Genomic DNA, 14,124 nt, shown 5'->3' on the forward strand with positions numbered 1-14,124 from the left:
CCCCCTTTATCATCCCCCCTCCGACCCCCCCTATGGATTTCCCACCCTCCCCATCTCAACCCAGTTCCATTCCCACCCTTATCCGCCATCTCGTCCTCCTCCACGTGCTCAGCCAACCCCTCCTTCCTGGAATACCAGTCACCCTCGTCCTCTCACGGCCGACTGCTCGGCACTGAGGCTCCTGGGGGTTGAATCATTATATATACCCGGAGATGCCAGACAAAAGAGGCTCCCTTAATGAAGTGATCATTTTTTTCGAAGGGGTTCTAGTTCGACGTGACCTTGCACCAGGTTGGGCTCATCTCGTGCGCCTCGATGGTAATAGACTTGAATGAAGTGGCGGTGGGTCAGTTGCTAGATGAGGTGATGGGGGAAGGAGGGGGGTTAAAAAAATTAATTATAAAAATTCTTAATAAATTTGACAATTAAAAAAATTTTTATTAACCTTTTTTTTATTCACTTTGCTCTCGCGCAATTCTATTATCCGTTCATTTCACACTGTGCCGGCGTCAACGTGGACGCTCGTAGCGTCCCTGCCCACTCTGGATGGTGTTGTTCCCTTTTTAACTGGATGCGCGACACTGTATTAATTTCGCGACTGTCGGCCCGTGTGATTTTAATGCTTCGTGCGAACGCGGCTTGACTAAATGAGTACTCTGGCCACGTGTCACGTCCCCGTACCAGGGACATACGTGAAAATCAATTTTTACAGTATAACGAAGCGCCGGCTTAATTTCAGGTTTTTCCCCATGTATTTTCTATACGGCAGGGGTAACGAGGGAAAGTTACGTGTTTACGGTTAAAAGACGGGAGACTGAACGAGGTGAAATTTTGAATATTTTTTTTCCCATTACTTTGCAATTTTTGACATTCTTTATAAAAAGTTTACGTAACATATTTTGTAATACCCAAAGGCACTTTACGCTGAAACGTACTTTTGATACAATAAAATTGGGTTTGAAGATATTGAAGAAAAGAAAAATTTTCTTCTTTCAAAGTAAAAGAGGCCACGAAGAAGTTTCGTCGGTTAAAATTCCTAGTGTAATTTCATTGACGTCCGCTGGCGGCAGCACCAGCCAGTAACAGAAGTTCCAATGGAAACCGGATTTCTTTAATGTAGTCTCGTTTATATGATCTGGAAGAATGGGAGAAACGTCGTTTGCCTGGATACGTCAGGATACTGGCGGAAGTGGGTTGACGCGGTGAGGCGCTCTTTAAAGGGAGGACAGAAAGCCCGGTTGTCTGGGGCTCACCCTTCAAAGTCTTGAGGGGTTGATTCTACCGTCGTTTCAACCGGCGACGATCATTAAAACTTTAAACGCCCTATTGAGGCACACTGGATCCAACAGTCGTGCTTAACTTCCATCCAACCGGCGTTTTATCTTTCTCTTCGTACCTAACCTTCGCCATGCTTCATTTTGCCTCTCTGTCTCAAGCTACCACTCCATCGTTCGCGGATACCTTCGGACAGCGCCTCTAGCGGAAAATTGTGGCAACGGACGTGCGAAAAATTAACTAAACACGAAAAATGCTTAAAAAAATTTATGGATTGATTTTTTTCATTTAAAAAAAAAAAAAACTAATGACCGTTCCTGCACAAAGGTACGTAGTCGCGCACGGTGGTTATTGAAATTCTAATCAGTAGCTAGTCGCCCGAAAGTCCGTCACGACATTAACGCCGATAAGAGATACCGCGATAAAACTTTTTTTCAAGTATCGCCAAAAGGTGGGGAACTCCGAGAAGTTCACGCGAACATACCGAATTCCGTCTCGTCCAGTAATTTCCCTAGATATCCCATGTCCCTCTTCTTTTTTTCTGACCACAGTTTTTTTTTCACCCCTTTTCGTTCCGTTTTTCGTGCTCTTCACTCTTCTTTTTGCTATTCCTTATGTCGCTTAATTTTATACGGACTAAAGTGGCACCGGTAGTACGGAATAGTTAGACTAATGGGGTCTCTATCCTCTGCACGCTTTTATGAGACTTCCTCTCATTGAAATTTTAAACGAACTCCCGTTTCGCATTACTCGTGAAATTAATGTACATACGTACATATATACATATATATATATGTATGCACATGTACTATACGTATTTCTCGGTAAAGCACAGAGTAGCAGGAAACCACGATTGAAGTTTAATAAAGGTACATGAACCTTTAAATCGACCCCGTAGTGGTGAAAGCTTGGAAAATAAATTTCACAAAGGACTAAAGGTAAATTATTGAAAATTCTCAAAAATAAATTTCTTACTAAAAAAGTTGGAGAGTGCATATATAAAAAAAAAGTTTTGAAAATCCCAAGAGCTAGCAGAAGCTTCATAAAATGTGCGAAACGGGCAATCTGAATTGATTACGGTCAGCCGTATTTTTCCAATCCCTACACACAAAAAAAAATAAAAAAATAGAATCAACCCTTCGTTTTTACCCTTTCATCTCTTCTCTAGCGGTTCGCGCCAGGCGCAAGCGGCACGTCGGGAAAACGTAATATAACTTTTCCCTGTAAAAGTTTTGTTTGAACGAAAGAAAAGTGACGACAGCATAATTCCCAAGCGCCACTCAAGCGCCGTCCTAGACAATTTACGATTCAACAATACCTACTCGCTTACCTTTTATGTCTTTCGCGAAATTCCGCATATAGAAGGAACCAGAGTGCCGTAGAAAGTTATTCAAAGTTTTTACGAAGCACTTATCGTTAAAAATGCTTGAAAAAGATTGGAAAACTGTAAAGTCGTTAATAATAAACATTACGACACGAAGATGCACCCCCCGTATATACAGCACGCGCGATTAATCCAGGTACGATAAAAAAAAATTAAAATTCAAAAATTCTTATCAAATTCCCGAAACACCTATAATCACGCGATAACGAATAAAAACGAGGATACCTTTCTTAGCGTCCAACCTATAATAGGAATATCTGAGGGTAGTATTATCCCGAGGGGTCGCCACATCAATTCCTCGGTCGGCCGTCGGCCACTGACCAAATAATTGCAAACGGGCGTCCGAAAGCGTCCCTGATATTTCGGGAGTATCCATGGAATTCCGTCTAGTCAATTCCAATAAATGGATATATCCCTAATGGTATATCTATACAGCCGTGAATCCCTCGCCGAGAAAATACGGGAGGGACAGAGTAAGGGAGGACTCGAGTGACTGCCTTCGGCAAACTCGAGCCCAGCTTGGTAAGCTCTCTCGGGGGAGAGGATGGTATAGGGGAACCAGGGTACGAATGAGAGCGAGTGAGAAATATAAGAGATAGAAAGAGAAGTAAGCCCTGTAGATGACTCCTGTAAACACAGACAGCGTCAAGAGTCAGCCTCTCTTCGGAGTGGCTAGAGCAACGGCCATATATAGGTATACAAGCACAAAGTGTCCTAATGGCGAGTTTTGAATATGCGAAAGTGTACGAGGCGCGGCTAAGAAAGTTGGTTAGGAGTTTCAAGCGTCCCGACGCTCCGTACAAAAGCATCCGGTCACGTAAAAACGCCAATGATAGTCACGTGAGCTTGCAGACAAAAAAAAAAGTGTCCAAAGTACTACGAGACTCGCGATTCAAAAAAAAAATATTCGAATCTTCCCGCCACCTTTTGTTGAACGTCTCATCCCGAGGCCCGATGCTTCCGGATCTCAGGCTGGTTTAACGACCCTTAATCCACCCCCTACCGGCAGGGGTTGGTCGTCAGGAGGCCAGCACGGTATTACTTCATTGGAATTACGCGCCGGTGCGCTTGGGGTTAGGATAAGTAGTGCCGTGGCGGTTGGGTATAGTGGATGATATAGTTGCGAGGTAGAAGAGGTTAGCGAAGGCGAAGGAAGAGACCAGGGGCTGCGGGATCCTCGGGAGCATACGAGCTATCAGATAAGGAATATTCGCGGAGCCCCGTCTAACGTTGGAATTACGAGGGAATTGGTATTGCGTGCGCCGAATTGAATACAACAACCCGCCGGCGAGAGTGTGCCCGGAGCGAGTGCCATCCCGGGGGCCGAAGAGAAGCCTCGTAAATACCGGCTGGCAGGACGTAAGGTCGCAGCCGGGTACGCACGTGGATGTCCCGTCCAGTGTTACATAACTTAGCCCGCATTAGCCCTGGACCGGACCCACGGCAGCTGACAGCAATAAGGTAACCCTGACCACTGAATTTGTATCCCGTTCAGTGGCAGCAGTTGAATTTGACAGCCGTTACGTAACTTGGGTAATACTTGGGTAAAATTTGCCGATGACTTTTTTTTCTCGATATTTCGAAAATTACGTAAGACCGGCAGGGAGAGCGTCTTGAAACGTTTCCACGTTTTTGACTGTTATTGCTGTGAGTTTGAATGGTTGCTGAAGGTTTTTTTTTTTTTTTTGGAAATGTTAATCTGACAAATTCTATAGGCCCCGTGGTACACTGGTATAAGGTGGCCTTGCGGAGGTAACGACCGAAATTAATTCTATTCCAAAAACCATTTCCTGGATTTCGAATTGAAATTCAAGCCCTTCACGCTTGGCGAACCACCCCTGGCTCGATTTCATTAAACGAATCCAACGTGACACCTACGTAACGCACGGCTTTGGTTCTATCGGGAATTTACTTGCTTGTATCGGGAAACTGTGCGTGGTTCTAGCCCTATGACGATTTCGGGGCTTGCCTTAAAGTAGTGACTTTCTTAGGGTCGCGTGTACGTAGGGTGATAAATGTGCAGGAGGACGAGGCGAAGTTTCGTAATCGTTGAATTAATTGGGGGAATTTTCAGGATCTATTGGCTAGACGCTGGAGTTCCTATAGCAGGTACCGCGTAATGGCTGTGACGTACTTTCTTACAATTATAATACAATTAGCGTCTGTTATGAGGATAAATGGTTCGTTAACCTAATATTCATTACCTTCTGGTTCCAGCGACCTCCACGACTTTGCATCGACTCCGACTCCACCAAAACGGCGTCAACGTCCAGTAGGAACTACTCGCGCTTCTCGCCCAGCCCTCCTCCGGAAACAGAAGTACCTGCAAACAGGAAACGGCAGTCCTGGGTTATCAAAGAAGCTGGATGACCGACAGATAAAAGAAAAAAATTCATGTTTGTTGTCTGAGTTTACCCAACCAAAAATTGAATCGAAGTATCATAGGTATGGTCGAAACCGTCGCGAGGAGGAATAATGTAGGTGGGAGACAGGAAAGAGTGAATTTAAAAAAGAAACACCCTATTGATCCCCAAGAGCACGAGGGAGGAAAAGAAAGTGTGTAATTGTAGGGGAAATATTTTCCATCCTAAATCGGATGGGGTTCATTCTCCGGGGTTATCGTACGCAGTCACGATCTTGAAATAAAGTAAGGCTAAGGGCTCTATAAAGGAGCTTCCGGAAGGGTCCTCGACTTCCGGTAACTCCTCCTCACTCATGCAACGAAATGACCTTCCGCAGCCACTGGCCTGATTTCATCATTCGAACACCCTCAGGATGCCTAGCTATAGGGGCAGCATCTCGGAGTACCTGGATCTTCGGGTAACCAAGGGATCAGGCAAAGAAACAGGAAGTCGCTGAAGTAGATGGGAATATTTCGAAGCAAGGAAGAAGCCTCGGATGCCTCGGAGAGATCTTCCTTCAAGTTTTCATCTCTTCAACGGGTTCGTCCGAGACCTGCGGTGCTATGACGTTAAAAACATACAGGTATGTACACAATATTAATTTTTGGGCCACAACTTGACAAGGGGGAGGTCGCACCGACAGTAGGTATAGACCCAGGGTGCGCTAACGATTTTTCAAATTTTTTTTTTTTTTTTTAGTGGCACTACTACAGCTTGAAGGAGACATCAGACAGGGTAGCATTTGAAGTTCTGCTCACCTCATCCTGTATCCAGTCGCTCATCCGCCCCAGCCTTTATATTACAAAGCTGCTATGTGACAGAAATATTGAAACTCTCACGAGTCATATATATATATATACAGACATATACTTTTTTATATGAAAATATATAATATATATATAAGTTGGGCTTTGACTTCCTGCAGGCTCATCTACCCGGAACACGCCGCATCCTCTTTTCTCTTGGCATCGTCCCACAGTTACTACCCCAGATAGTAGTAGGTATAGTATGGGTACTGTACCCAACTTTTCATCCCTTATTTGAAAGTACTCCTATACACCCACTGTAGCTCGTCGCCAACGCCATAGGGGTCGCCGCTATTTTCAAAAAGTCTTCAGAATAAAATTTTCACGTTGCCCGTAGAAAAAATTGACTTTACCCCGTATCATACTATTCATTTAACTCGAATCGAGCTTTTTCGAAAAACTTTCGAAAAATCTACGAAACACAAAATACCTGAAAGTTCAACGCGATCGAAGCTCCTTTCCTCTTTATCCCCTTTTCTTCACTCAGCCAATCCCACGTGTTACCTGACTGAATGGCGCGACAAAATTTTCCCACCGCGTAAACAGGGATATCGGAATCCCGAGCTTTTTCATTCAGCTTTGCCATGTCGCTTGGGGCCGCCAGACAATCTGCTGAGCTTGCGCGCTTTTTATCAGATTTATTTTCCTGTCAGACTCGACGGGGATTGGTAGGTATCTATAGATACGTGCCCAAGGTATATGCTGTTACGTAACACCGATATAAAAAATTGCGACGAAAGGGAAAGAAATGTGGTAAAGCCTGACTAGCCCGTATTCGATAAACGGAAAGGAAAAAGAAAATACTTTCTCATCTACGTCATTGGTTTTCGACAAAAAATCACGCGTAAGCTTTTACTTTTACATTTTTCTCTTCATTATAATGCAAAAAAGTTACTGGCAGATAATCTCTTTTTTCCCCCCATATTTTACAATCGTTCTTCAAAGACCAACGAGTTAAATTTACCACGTGTTTTTTGACACTTTTCGGCAATGACGTCATATACGGTTACATTACAAATCACACTCGTACAACAGTTCTATGCCTTTTTTTTTTGAACAGGAAGTCATGAATTTTCAAAAAATATGGTGAAACGAAAAAAAATTGTCATTATTTCCAGCGGCTCAGAAATTTCTGGTAGCTCTCTGCGTAAACGTTATTTTAAAAAATCCTGTGTTTCGAGGGTTATAAAAGAAAAGTAAAAAAACCACCAGCACCACAACGAAGGGAATTTTCGCGTGGCAAAAAATTGTGTAATCCTCTTAGGGCGCACGGCGAAAGCTGAAAAATTCGAGAGGGATGAAAATACTTTCTGAAAAGCCAGATCGAGTCAACATGACGTAACGAGAGAAATATAAAAATGGGGAATCCATTCGTATATGCATATGTAGTAATATATATATATATAATTTGGACACGTGAATAGAAACTAAAGTGCGCCTCCTTTCACATGCGAAGCCCATAGCTCTAACTGAAAATAATTCGAGGAATACCTACTTGGTCCGACTCTCCTTCTACCTATTCAACTTCCCCCCTCCATGCCCCATAACCCTGGAACTCGCAAGCTCATCGCAATTACAGATATTCCAGGTTCAGATTTTACTTACGAAAAAGCTCGCGCACGTGCATTAGTGGGTCTTTGAAAATTTCATACGGTTGCACTGAGGGTTGGGCGATACTTAAATGTACGAGCAAATGTTTATACTTAAAGTAAATGCAGCATGGATCTGTCAAGGTATAGACACAAGTTATATATATATATATACATATATATGCACAGCCACAGATAATGAGACGAGAGAGAATATACGAGTAAATATATTCCGTAAAGGCGCGTTTACACGAAGCGCCCGAGGACAATGATATTTGCAAAGTTTCAAGAGAGCGTCAAGAACGATAAAGGCTGTCAGGAATACCTCGCATATTTCTACATAGAAACGTCGTCTTATTATAACATTCCGCCGTGACGATCGCTGCGATGAAGATTCGCCTTGAATATCAAATACACGCACGGAGCCCCACCGAGTCTTAATTTACATACCGAGAGCAGTACTTTGTAAAGTAGACAACTTTTTTTTGCTTTTATGAAATTTTTTTTTTTTTGGAAAATCACATTTTCGTTTGACAAATTTACGACGATGGACGATACTGTCCGGGTACAGCGCATGCATTTATATCAAAGCTTAAGTGTGGCTCATTGGTTAAGTGGATCTCACGCGTCGTTGGCCCATCCTCATATGTGTCATATGGGTATACGTAACTGTACCATATAGCCATATACTATATAAACTATGATACGAATGCACTGCGGGCGTTAGTCGCGGCCGCTCAATTATGTCCTCCGGAAATTATATTAACACTCATTAACATTCCGGAAATGATTTGCCCATGAGGGAGATCGGAGCGCCATGTCTAGGGGGGGGGCAAATATATTAAATCCCATTAGGAGTGGCTCGGTGTGTAAGAGACGGGGTGTGGCACTCGGAAACGTCAGATTATTTCGTTCCATTTTTTTTTTTATTATTATCCTCTTATCTACCACTCGGCTGTCTGTCCCCTTTGAATTTCCCGCGCAATTTTCCCACCAATACACCCTACAGGCGGCTACCTACCGTTGGCCGTGTGCATCTACGCGAAAAACGAATGGACGCGAAAGTCAGTGGAATTCCCAGAGCGACGAAGGCGGCCAGACACGATTAAACGTACTTTGCGAAAAGTCCATTACGATAATCTAGATCCAATTTTACGTAACACCACGTCTGGGATACTCGGGATCATCCTTACGCGAGAGTCCACGAGCATCGAGAAGTTCGACGCGCGATATATTCACTTCGCCGTGACAGGCGGAACTTGAAGATTTTCAAAATTGCATAGAAAAAGTAAAAATTGAAGAAAAAAAATATCACGAAAAAAATACAGCAAAAATTTTTTTTTCGAAAATCCTATCTTACCTGTGCTGAATATACCTATACATAGTATATAGATATACCTATACATAGAATATAATATACATATATACATATACCTATATATATATATACACGTTTTATAGGAAGCACATCCGGTCATGTGTGGAACGAATACGTGGGGAGAGTGAAGTGAATGATAGCCAGGATGCTATTCATGCTCTCGTCCATTGGCAGGTGTGGGGTATACCGGTTAATCCGATAATCTGCCGGTTCGGTCCATTGGCCCAGCATCCAGGATAGTATACACACATCCGGCGAATTTCATTGGAAACGACTTTGGGGAGTAGCATCCCTACACAAAACTCTATTAGACTGGATATCTGATATCTGCGCGCGCTATAATCACCTAATGCAATCATTTTATAATGGCTTTTTGATATATCGTTAAGAATACCGTGGAACGTATACGTATGTACTGGGTCGAGTATCGTCTAATATTCCTATTCTAATCCAAACTAATCCCCATAATCCAAGCAGTTCCCATACAGCACGATTCCGATCTGGTGTACAGCTAACCTAACCATACCTTATCCTATCAAATTTGGTCAGTCTATTGCCCACGTATTATGCCATACACAGACACGCTGTGAATATGCCGATTTCAAATCCTACCCCAGGATTAGACGAGGCCTTAATTCCTATATCTAGCATTACGCTGCCATAATAGCTACTAGATTTAGTATCCAGACAATACTTGGATACCGTCCTTTACTTTGATAAGACCTACGGGTTAATCTGAAGTTTCAGTACGGAACCTCCGTATCGGCAACACGGAGAATCCACGTAGAAGCTGTTCTACATTGTATATCACTGTATCTACTAGGTTAGACATTTGAGATGAAAAACCAGGATATACCCATAGACATGTAATTATAAAATATGCTCAAGGTAAATCTGACGTATTACGAGTAAAATTTTTTTTTTTTTCATGCCAATTCCCAATAAAATTACGAAAAATAATTATTATAGTCCGCGGCTACCCCAGATTTGAATCTTCCAATCAGCTCAACGAAGACAGTCAATATTTACCCGGTAATACAAGCGTTATCGTCTTTTACTTCGATACCAGGCAATTTTACAATTTCACTATAATTATCTTGTCAATTAATTTTTTTTTTTTTTTTGAATTATTTATTCACGGTTATACACCACTTTACTGTACGTATATATTATCGTTCTATACCCGTATAATTAGTATCGTACAGCGCCCTCGTAACGTAGATCCGTATACACGTGGGAAAATGTATCTACATAGGTGTATTGGCAAGTCTGCCATTGCGAATCGGACGCTGAAACCCATCGGATGCTCGTGGTCAACCCAGGAGCAACATGGACATTCAATATCGCACTTACCGTGATTCGCGCGACCGTAATCTGAGACGGATGGGTCCCTCCTGTGGTTTCAAGATGAATGAATGACAGATGACGTATTGTATTTGTAATACGAGAAACACAGTTGGAGGGACGATCTATCAAAAGCGAAGGACCGAGAGCCATGGCGTTAATGAGAGATAAATAGACCGCGGTGTCGCGAATGTCACTCGTGAGTCTCTCGAGATACACTGTCATTGGTGTAATGATTATTATTACAGAAAATATTTTTATACGAAATAACAAGAATTTTATTACGTCGCCGGCCTGAGAAAACCTTACACAGTTTCGAGATAAGCATTCCATGCTCTTATCGAAGTTTGCTCTCGAGCATTATAATTAATTTCGAATAACACGAGAGCATTATAATTATTTATAATAACAAGAGGTAACCTACAGTTAGACAGAACTCGATATACCCATTAAAGTGGGTAAACTTTCCTAACACGTAGTGGGTGGATATACATGTATATACGTCTTGAATACTGTTTTCAGAATGTCTGCCAGAGAACCTTCCTTTACTACTAGCACGTCCATCCCACAAATTCGCAATATCATCACTCACCATGAAAACTCCAAATACCCAAGTCCGTTCCTGAATATATACATAGCTGTATATATATATATATATGAACATTTACAACCTTAAGGGTGAATACAACCCTAATTCACCTTACTACCTATCGGAGGGTTACAGGTTCCCAAGCACTTTGCACCTGCCTTCGTGTAACCTGATTAGACACAACTAGATTATCCAGCAGACTTTAACAAGCTCATAGACAAGGCATATATCCCACAGGGCCGGTGAGCATTAGATTAACAGAGAGTACCGTCCGATGAAAAAATTTTATTTTCCTTTTGTTTTCGCACTAAATTTTTAATTTTTTAAAATATTTCTCAAAGTACCGGTATGAGCTGTTTTACTTAAAAAAAAAAAATTTTAACTCCAATCTCAGCTTCCCAACCGATCGAAACGACAAACTCCTCCGGCATTGATTTCAATCAATCCTTTCACTCCGACGGGATCCCTCGGCAGCACTCAGCGCAGCCCAACGGTGATGCCCCCCGAGGGGTGGCCCCCCCCCAACCCAAGGCTCCCCAACATTTCCCCATTCGGACTCCTGAGAAATTGCCTGTTCGCGCCCTACCTTACCAGACCGCGCAAGAATTCATTTACATCCGACCGGAATTACCTCCCCTCCGTTCCTCTTGCGCCGCCCCTCACGGCCTGCGGATCAAGAAGACGGTTGCACACGAGTGAAATGCAAGACCCCCGCAGCCTGGATTAACCCAGAATTTCCCATTAGCCAGCCGACCTAACCTCGCGTCACTACGAGCGGGATACTCGAAAATTGAAAAGTACCAATAAGAGCCCGAGTACCCGAACGATAAGCTGATAAGAAATTCTGCGAAATTAACTCGGATATTAAATTACGTAATATTACAAACCGCCCTCGTTGTCCATAAGGACTTCGTTCTACTTGAACTATCATTACGGCGAATCTATTTTAGGGCACTTCGTGGAGACACTGTAGCTACACGAGCAAGATCAAAGGACCGGCATAAGCTTTATCGCAGATCCTTCCCTGGATTTAATACGGAGATAAAGCAGCGATGAAAAAAAAAACCTTTTTTCTTAGGTATGACATTTTTCTTACTTTATGACAAAAATTGGAAACTTATACGGTAAAATGTTTTTTTTGTTTTTTTTTTTTTTCTGTATCACTGCCAGCGATCCTGCGGGGGATGCTGGAGATCTTACGGAGACGTATATCCTCCCCTTCGATTAATGACGTCGATATCCTTTTGCCCCAGGGGAATCTAGAGGGATTAAAGGACTACGGCATCAGGGCTCGTTAATTCAAATTTGTTAACATCGACTTGTTCAACCCCTTGATTTAAAGACTTATTAACCTTCCCTAGGTCTTCACCTTTCTCTACCCTTACTTCTGGATGGCAGATTATTCAACGTCCTGTATATATATACATATATATATACATATTTTTTTAGACAGCCAAAAAAATATTCTAGTCGTAATGCGTAAACAAATTTCGGGGAATGACGTCATCGAGGCACGTTGCTTAAAAGAAAAATGCCTTCCGAGTCTACCGAGCGAATCACCAGGAAATACGGTAGAGTCCAGAAGAGGAATTGAATTTCCATTGATCGAAATTTCCTTCCAGATTTTCTCCTCTTCCGGCCTCCCCCCCCCCTCCCCCTCGTCCGTTCCTACTTCCTCACGTTTCTCCGTTCATCCGTCCGCCTGGATGCTCTCTCGGCCCTCGATAAAACATTCCCCAGAGTTTTATCGAAGCTTCGGTCTCGACGTGGGGACAAGAGGATCCACGGGCGAGTCTCTTGCCTCGACGACCCTCCAGTCAGATAAACGAGAACTACGTATATAGAGAACGGCCTACCGTGTAAACGAGAAAATAGCGTCAACTGTTTTCTCCTCCGGATAAAGATTGGGAGGAATCTTCGCGAAGAAATTCTCTTTCCTTTCGACGACAAAGGTGAATTATTAAAATTTCCAAATTTCACATCGAGACTCGGGAGTGAAAATTATACGAAAAAATTATAGGTGGGTGGTTACTTTTTTTATCGGCACAGAGCGCGTTGGGCTTATCGAAAGGGGTTGATACGTAACAAATTGTACTCGAGGCACCCCTTGGGATTACGTATTGTTAAACGGACGATGGTGAGAGGAAAAACAAAAAAATATGTACCAAAAAGAAGGGAAAAAACAACAAGGGTGGCGAAAAAGTGCACGGCGAACGTTCAGCCTTGGGATGAACGGATGCTGGGTCCAGAAGGGGGGTTAACGGGTCGGGAGAGAGGCGCCAGGGACGAGAACTGCTACTGGAGAGGGTGTGAGCGAATGCCGGTATTGTGATTAGCCGAGGAAGGAGGGACGGGGGAGGGGTCAAAGGGCGCGAAAGGGCTTCAAACAAAGGAGGGTCGTTAGAAACAAGTGGCGTCGATTAAAAATCCCGACGACACTCGTCGCGACGCATTGACAAACACGCGAGGCCGCTACACTACTAGCGCTTTATTTTCACCTGGCGGCCGTTGAAGGAACCACGACAACCACCGGTATATAACAATTGCAGAGATTTCACGTCAGTGCGGTCGGTTGTACGGGAGAAAAAAAAAATTAGAAATTGCCCGGAAAAAAGAAAAGTTATTCAGATCGATCCGATATGACGTCACGTTGCTGAAACGCAAAAGTTTGTTCCCATTTGACTGTAAAGTTTCGCCGAATTGCAGGAAATTTCTGCGACCTACATCAACGGATACTCTTGGGTCTTCGTTGTTGTTATTATTATTATGACTATAATCATCAGAAAGCAAAGCTCCGACGGCGCCGTACGGCCGTAGGGTGTTCAGGGTCGGTAGGTTGGTTGCCATGGCGACGGACAGAGAACAGGCTGCAGGTTGGAATCCTCCATCGTCACTTTTCCACGTTCTCCGCTTTCCTTCCCTCCACCCTTCACGTCCCGCGCGGCTCAGCCGCCCCTCGTCCGTCCCTCTCTCTCTCTCTCTCTCTCTCTCTCTCTCTCTCTCTCTCTCTCGCTCTGTCCTCGCCTGACACATTCATGATTTTCTATCCTTCTCTTTCCCACTGGCAGAGCTACTCGCCTTCTCTCCCCTCTTGCCACCAAGTAAACCCCCTCTCGTTGCCCGGGCTGCCGCCGGAGGCTCCTCGTCGGGGTGAAAGCTGGTGTTCGGAAAAGCGCGACTAAAAACGCAGTCCTGACTGTCCGTTACGTCAGACAAGTGTACCCCCCCGCCATCCTTTTACGTGGGATCCGGTAATGAGAGACAGGAGCCCACAGTGCTGTGCTTGTTAAAAACTAATTACTTTCGCAGAATGAACGAGCTTTCGACTGCCCCGGCCGTTCCGAGAATCCCTCCTCC

At 43.6% G+C, this 14,124-nt stretch overlaps 1 protein-coding gene across 2 annotated transcripts in view; it reads right to left on the reverse strand.

Annotated features, from left to right (window-relative positions):
* Positions 1 to 14,124, reverse strand: part of LOC107271994 — a 35,227-nt gene that overhangs the window by 11,027 nt on the left and 10,076 nt on the right. For both annotated transcript variants that reach the window (XR_003061080.1, XM_025089257.1), the window contains exon 3: positions 4,864 to 4,982. Coding sequence is in view for 1 of the 2 variants with exons in the window: in XM_025089257.1 (XP_024945025.1) it covers positions 4,864 to 4,982 (119 nt within the window). In the remaining variant the exon portion in view is untranslated. The remainder of the gene's footprint in view (positions 1 to 4,863; positions 4,983 to 14,124) is intronic.

This window comes from Cephus cinctus, unplaced genomic scaffold (genome assembly GCF_000341935.2).
Source record: "Cephus cinctus unplaced genomic scaffold, Ccin1 Ccin1_scaffold1080, whole genome shotgun sequence".
NCBI classification, from domain to species: Eukaryota; Metazoa; Arthropoda; class Insecta; order Hymenoptera; family Cephidae; genus Cephus; species Cephus cinctus.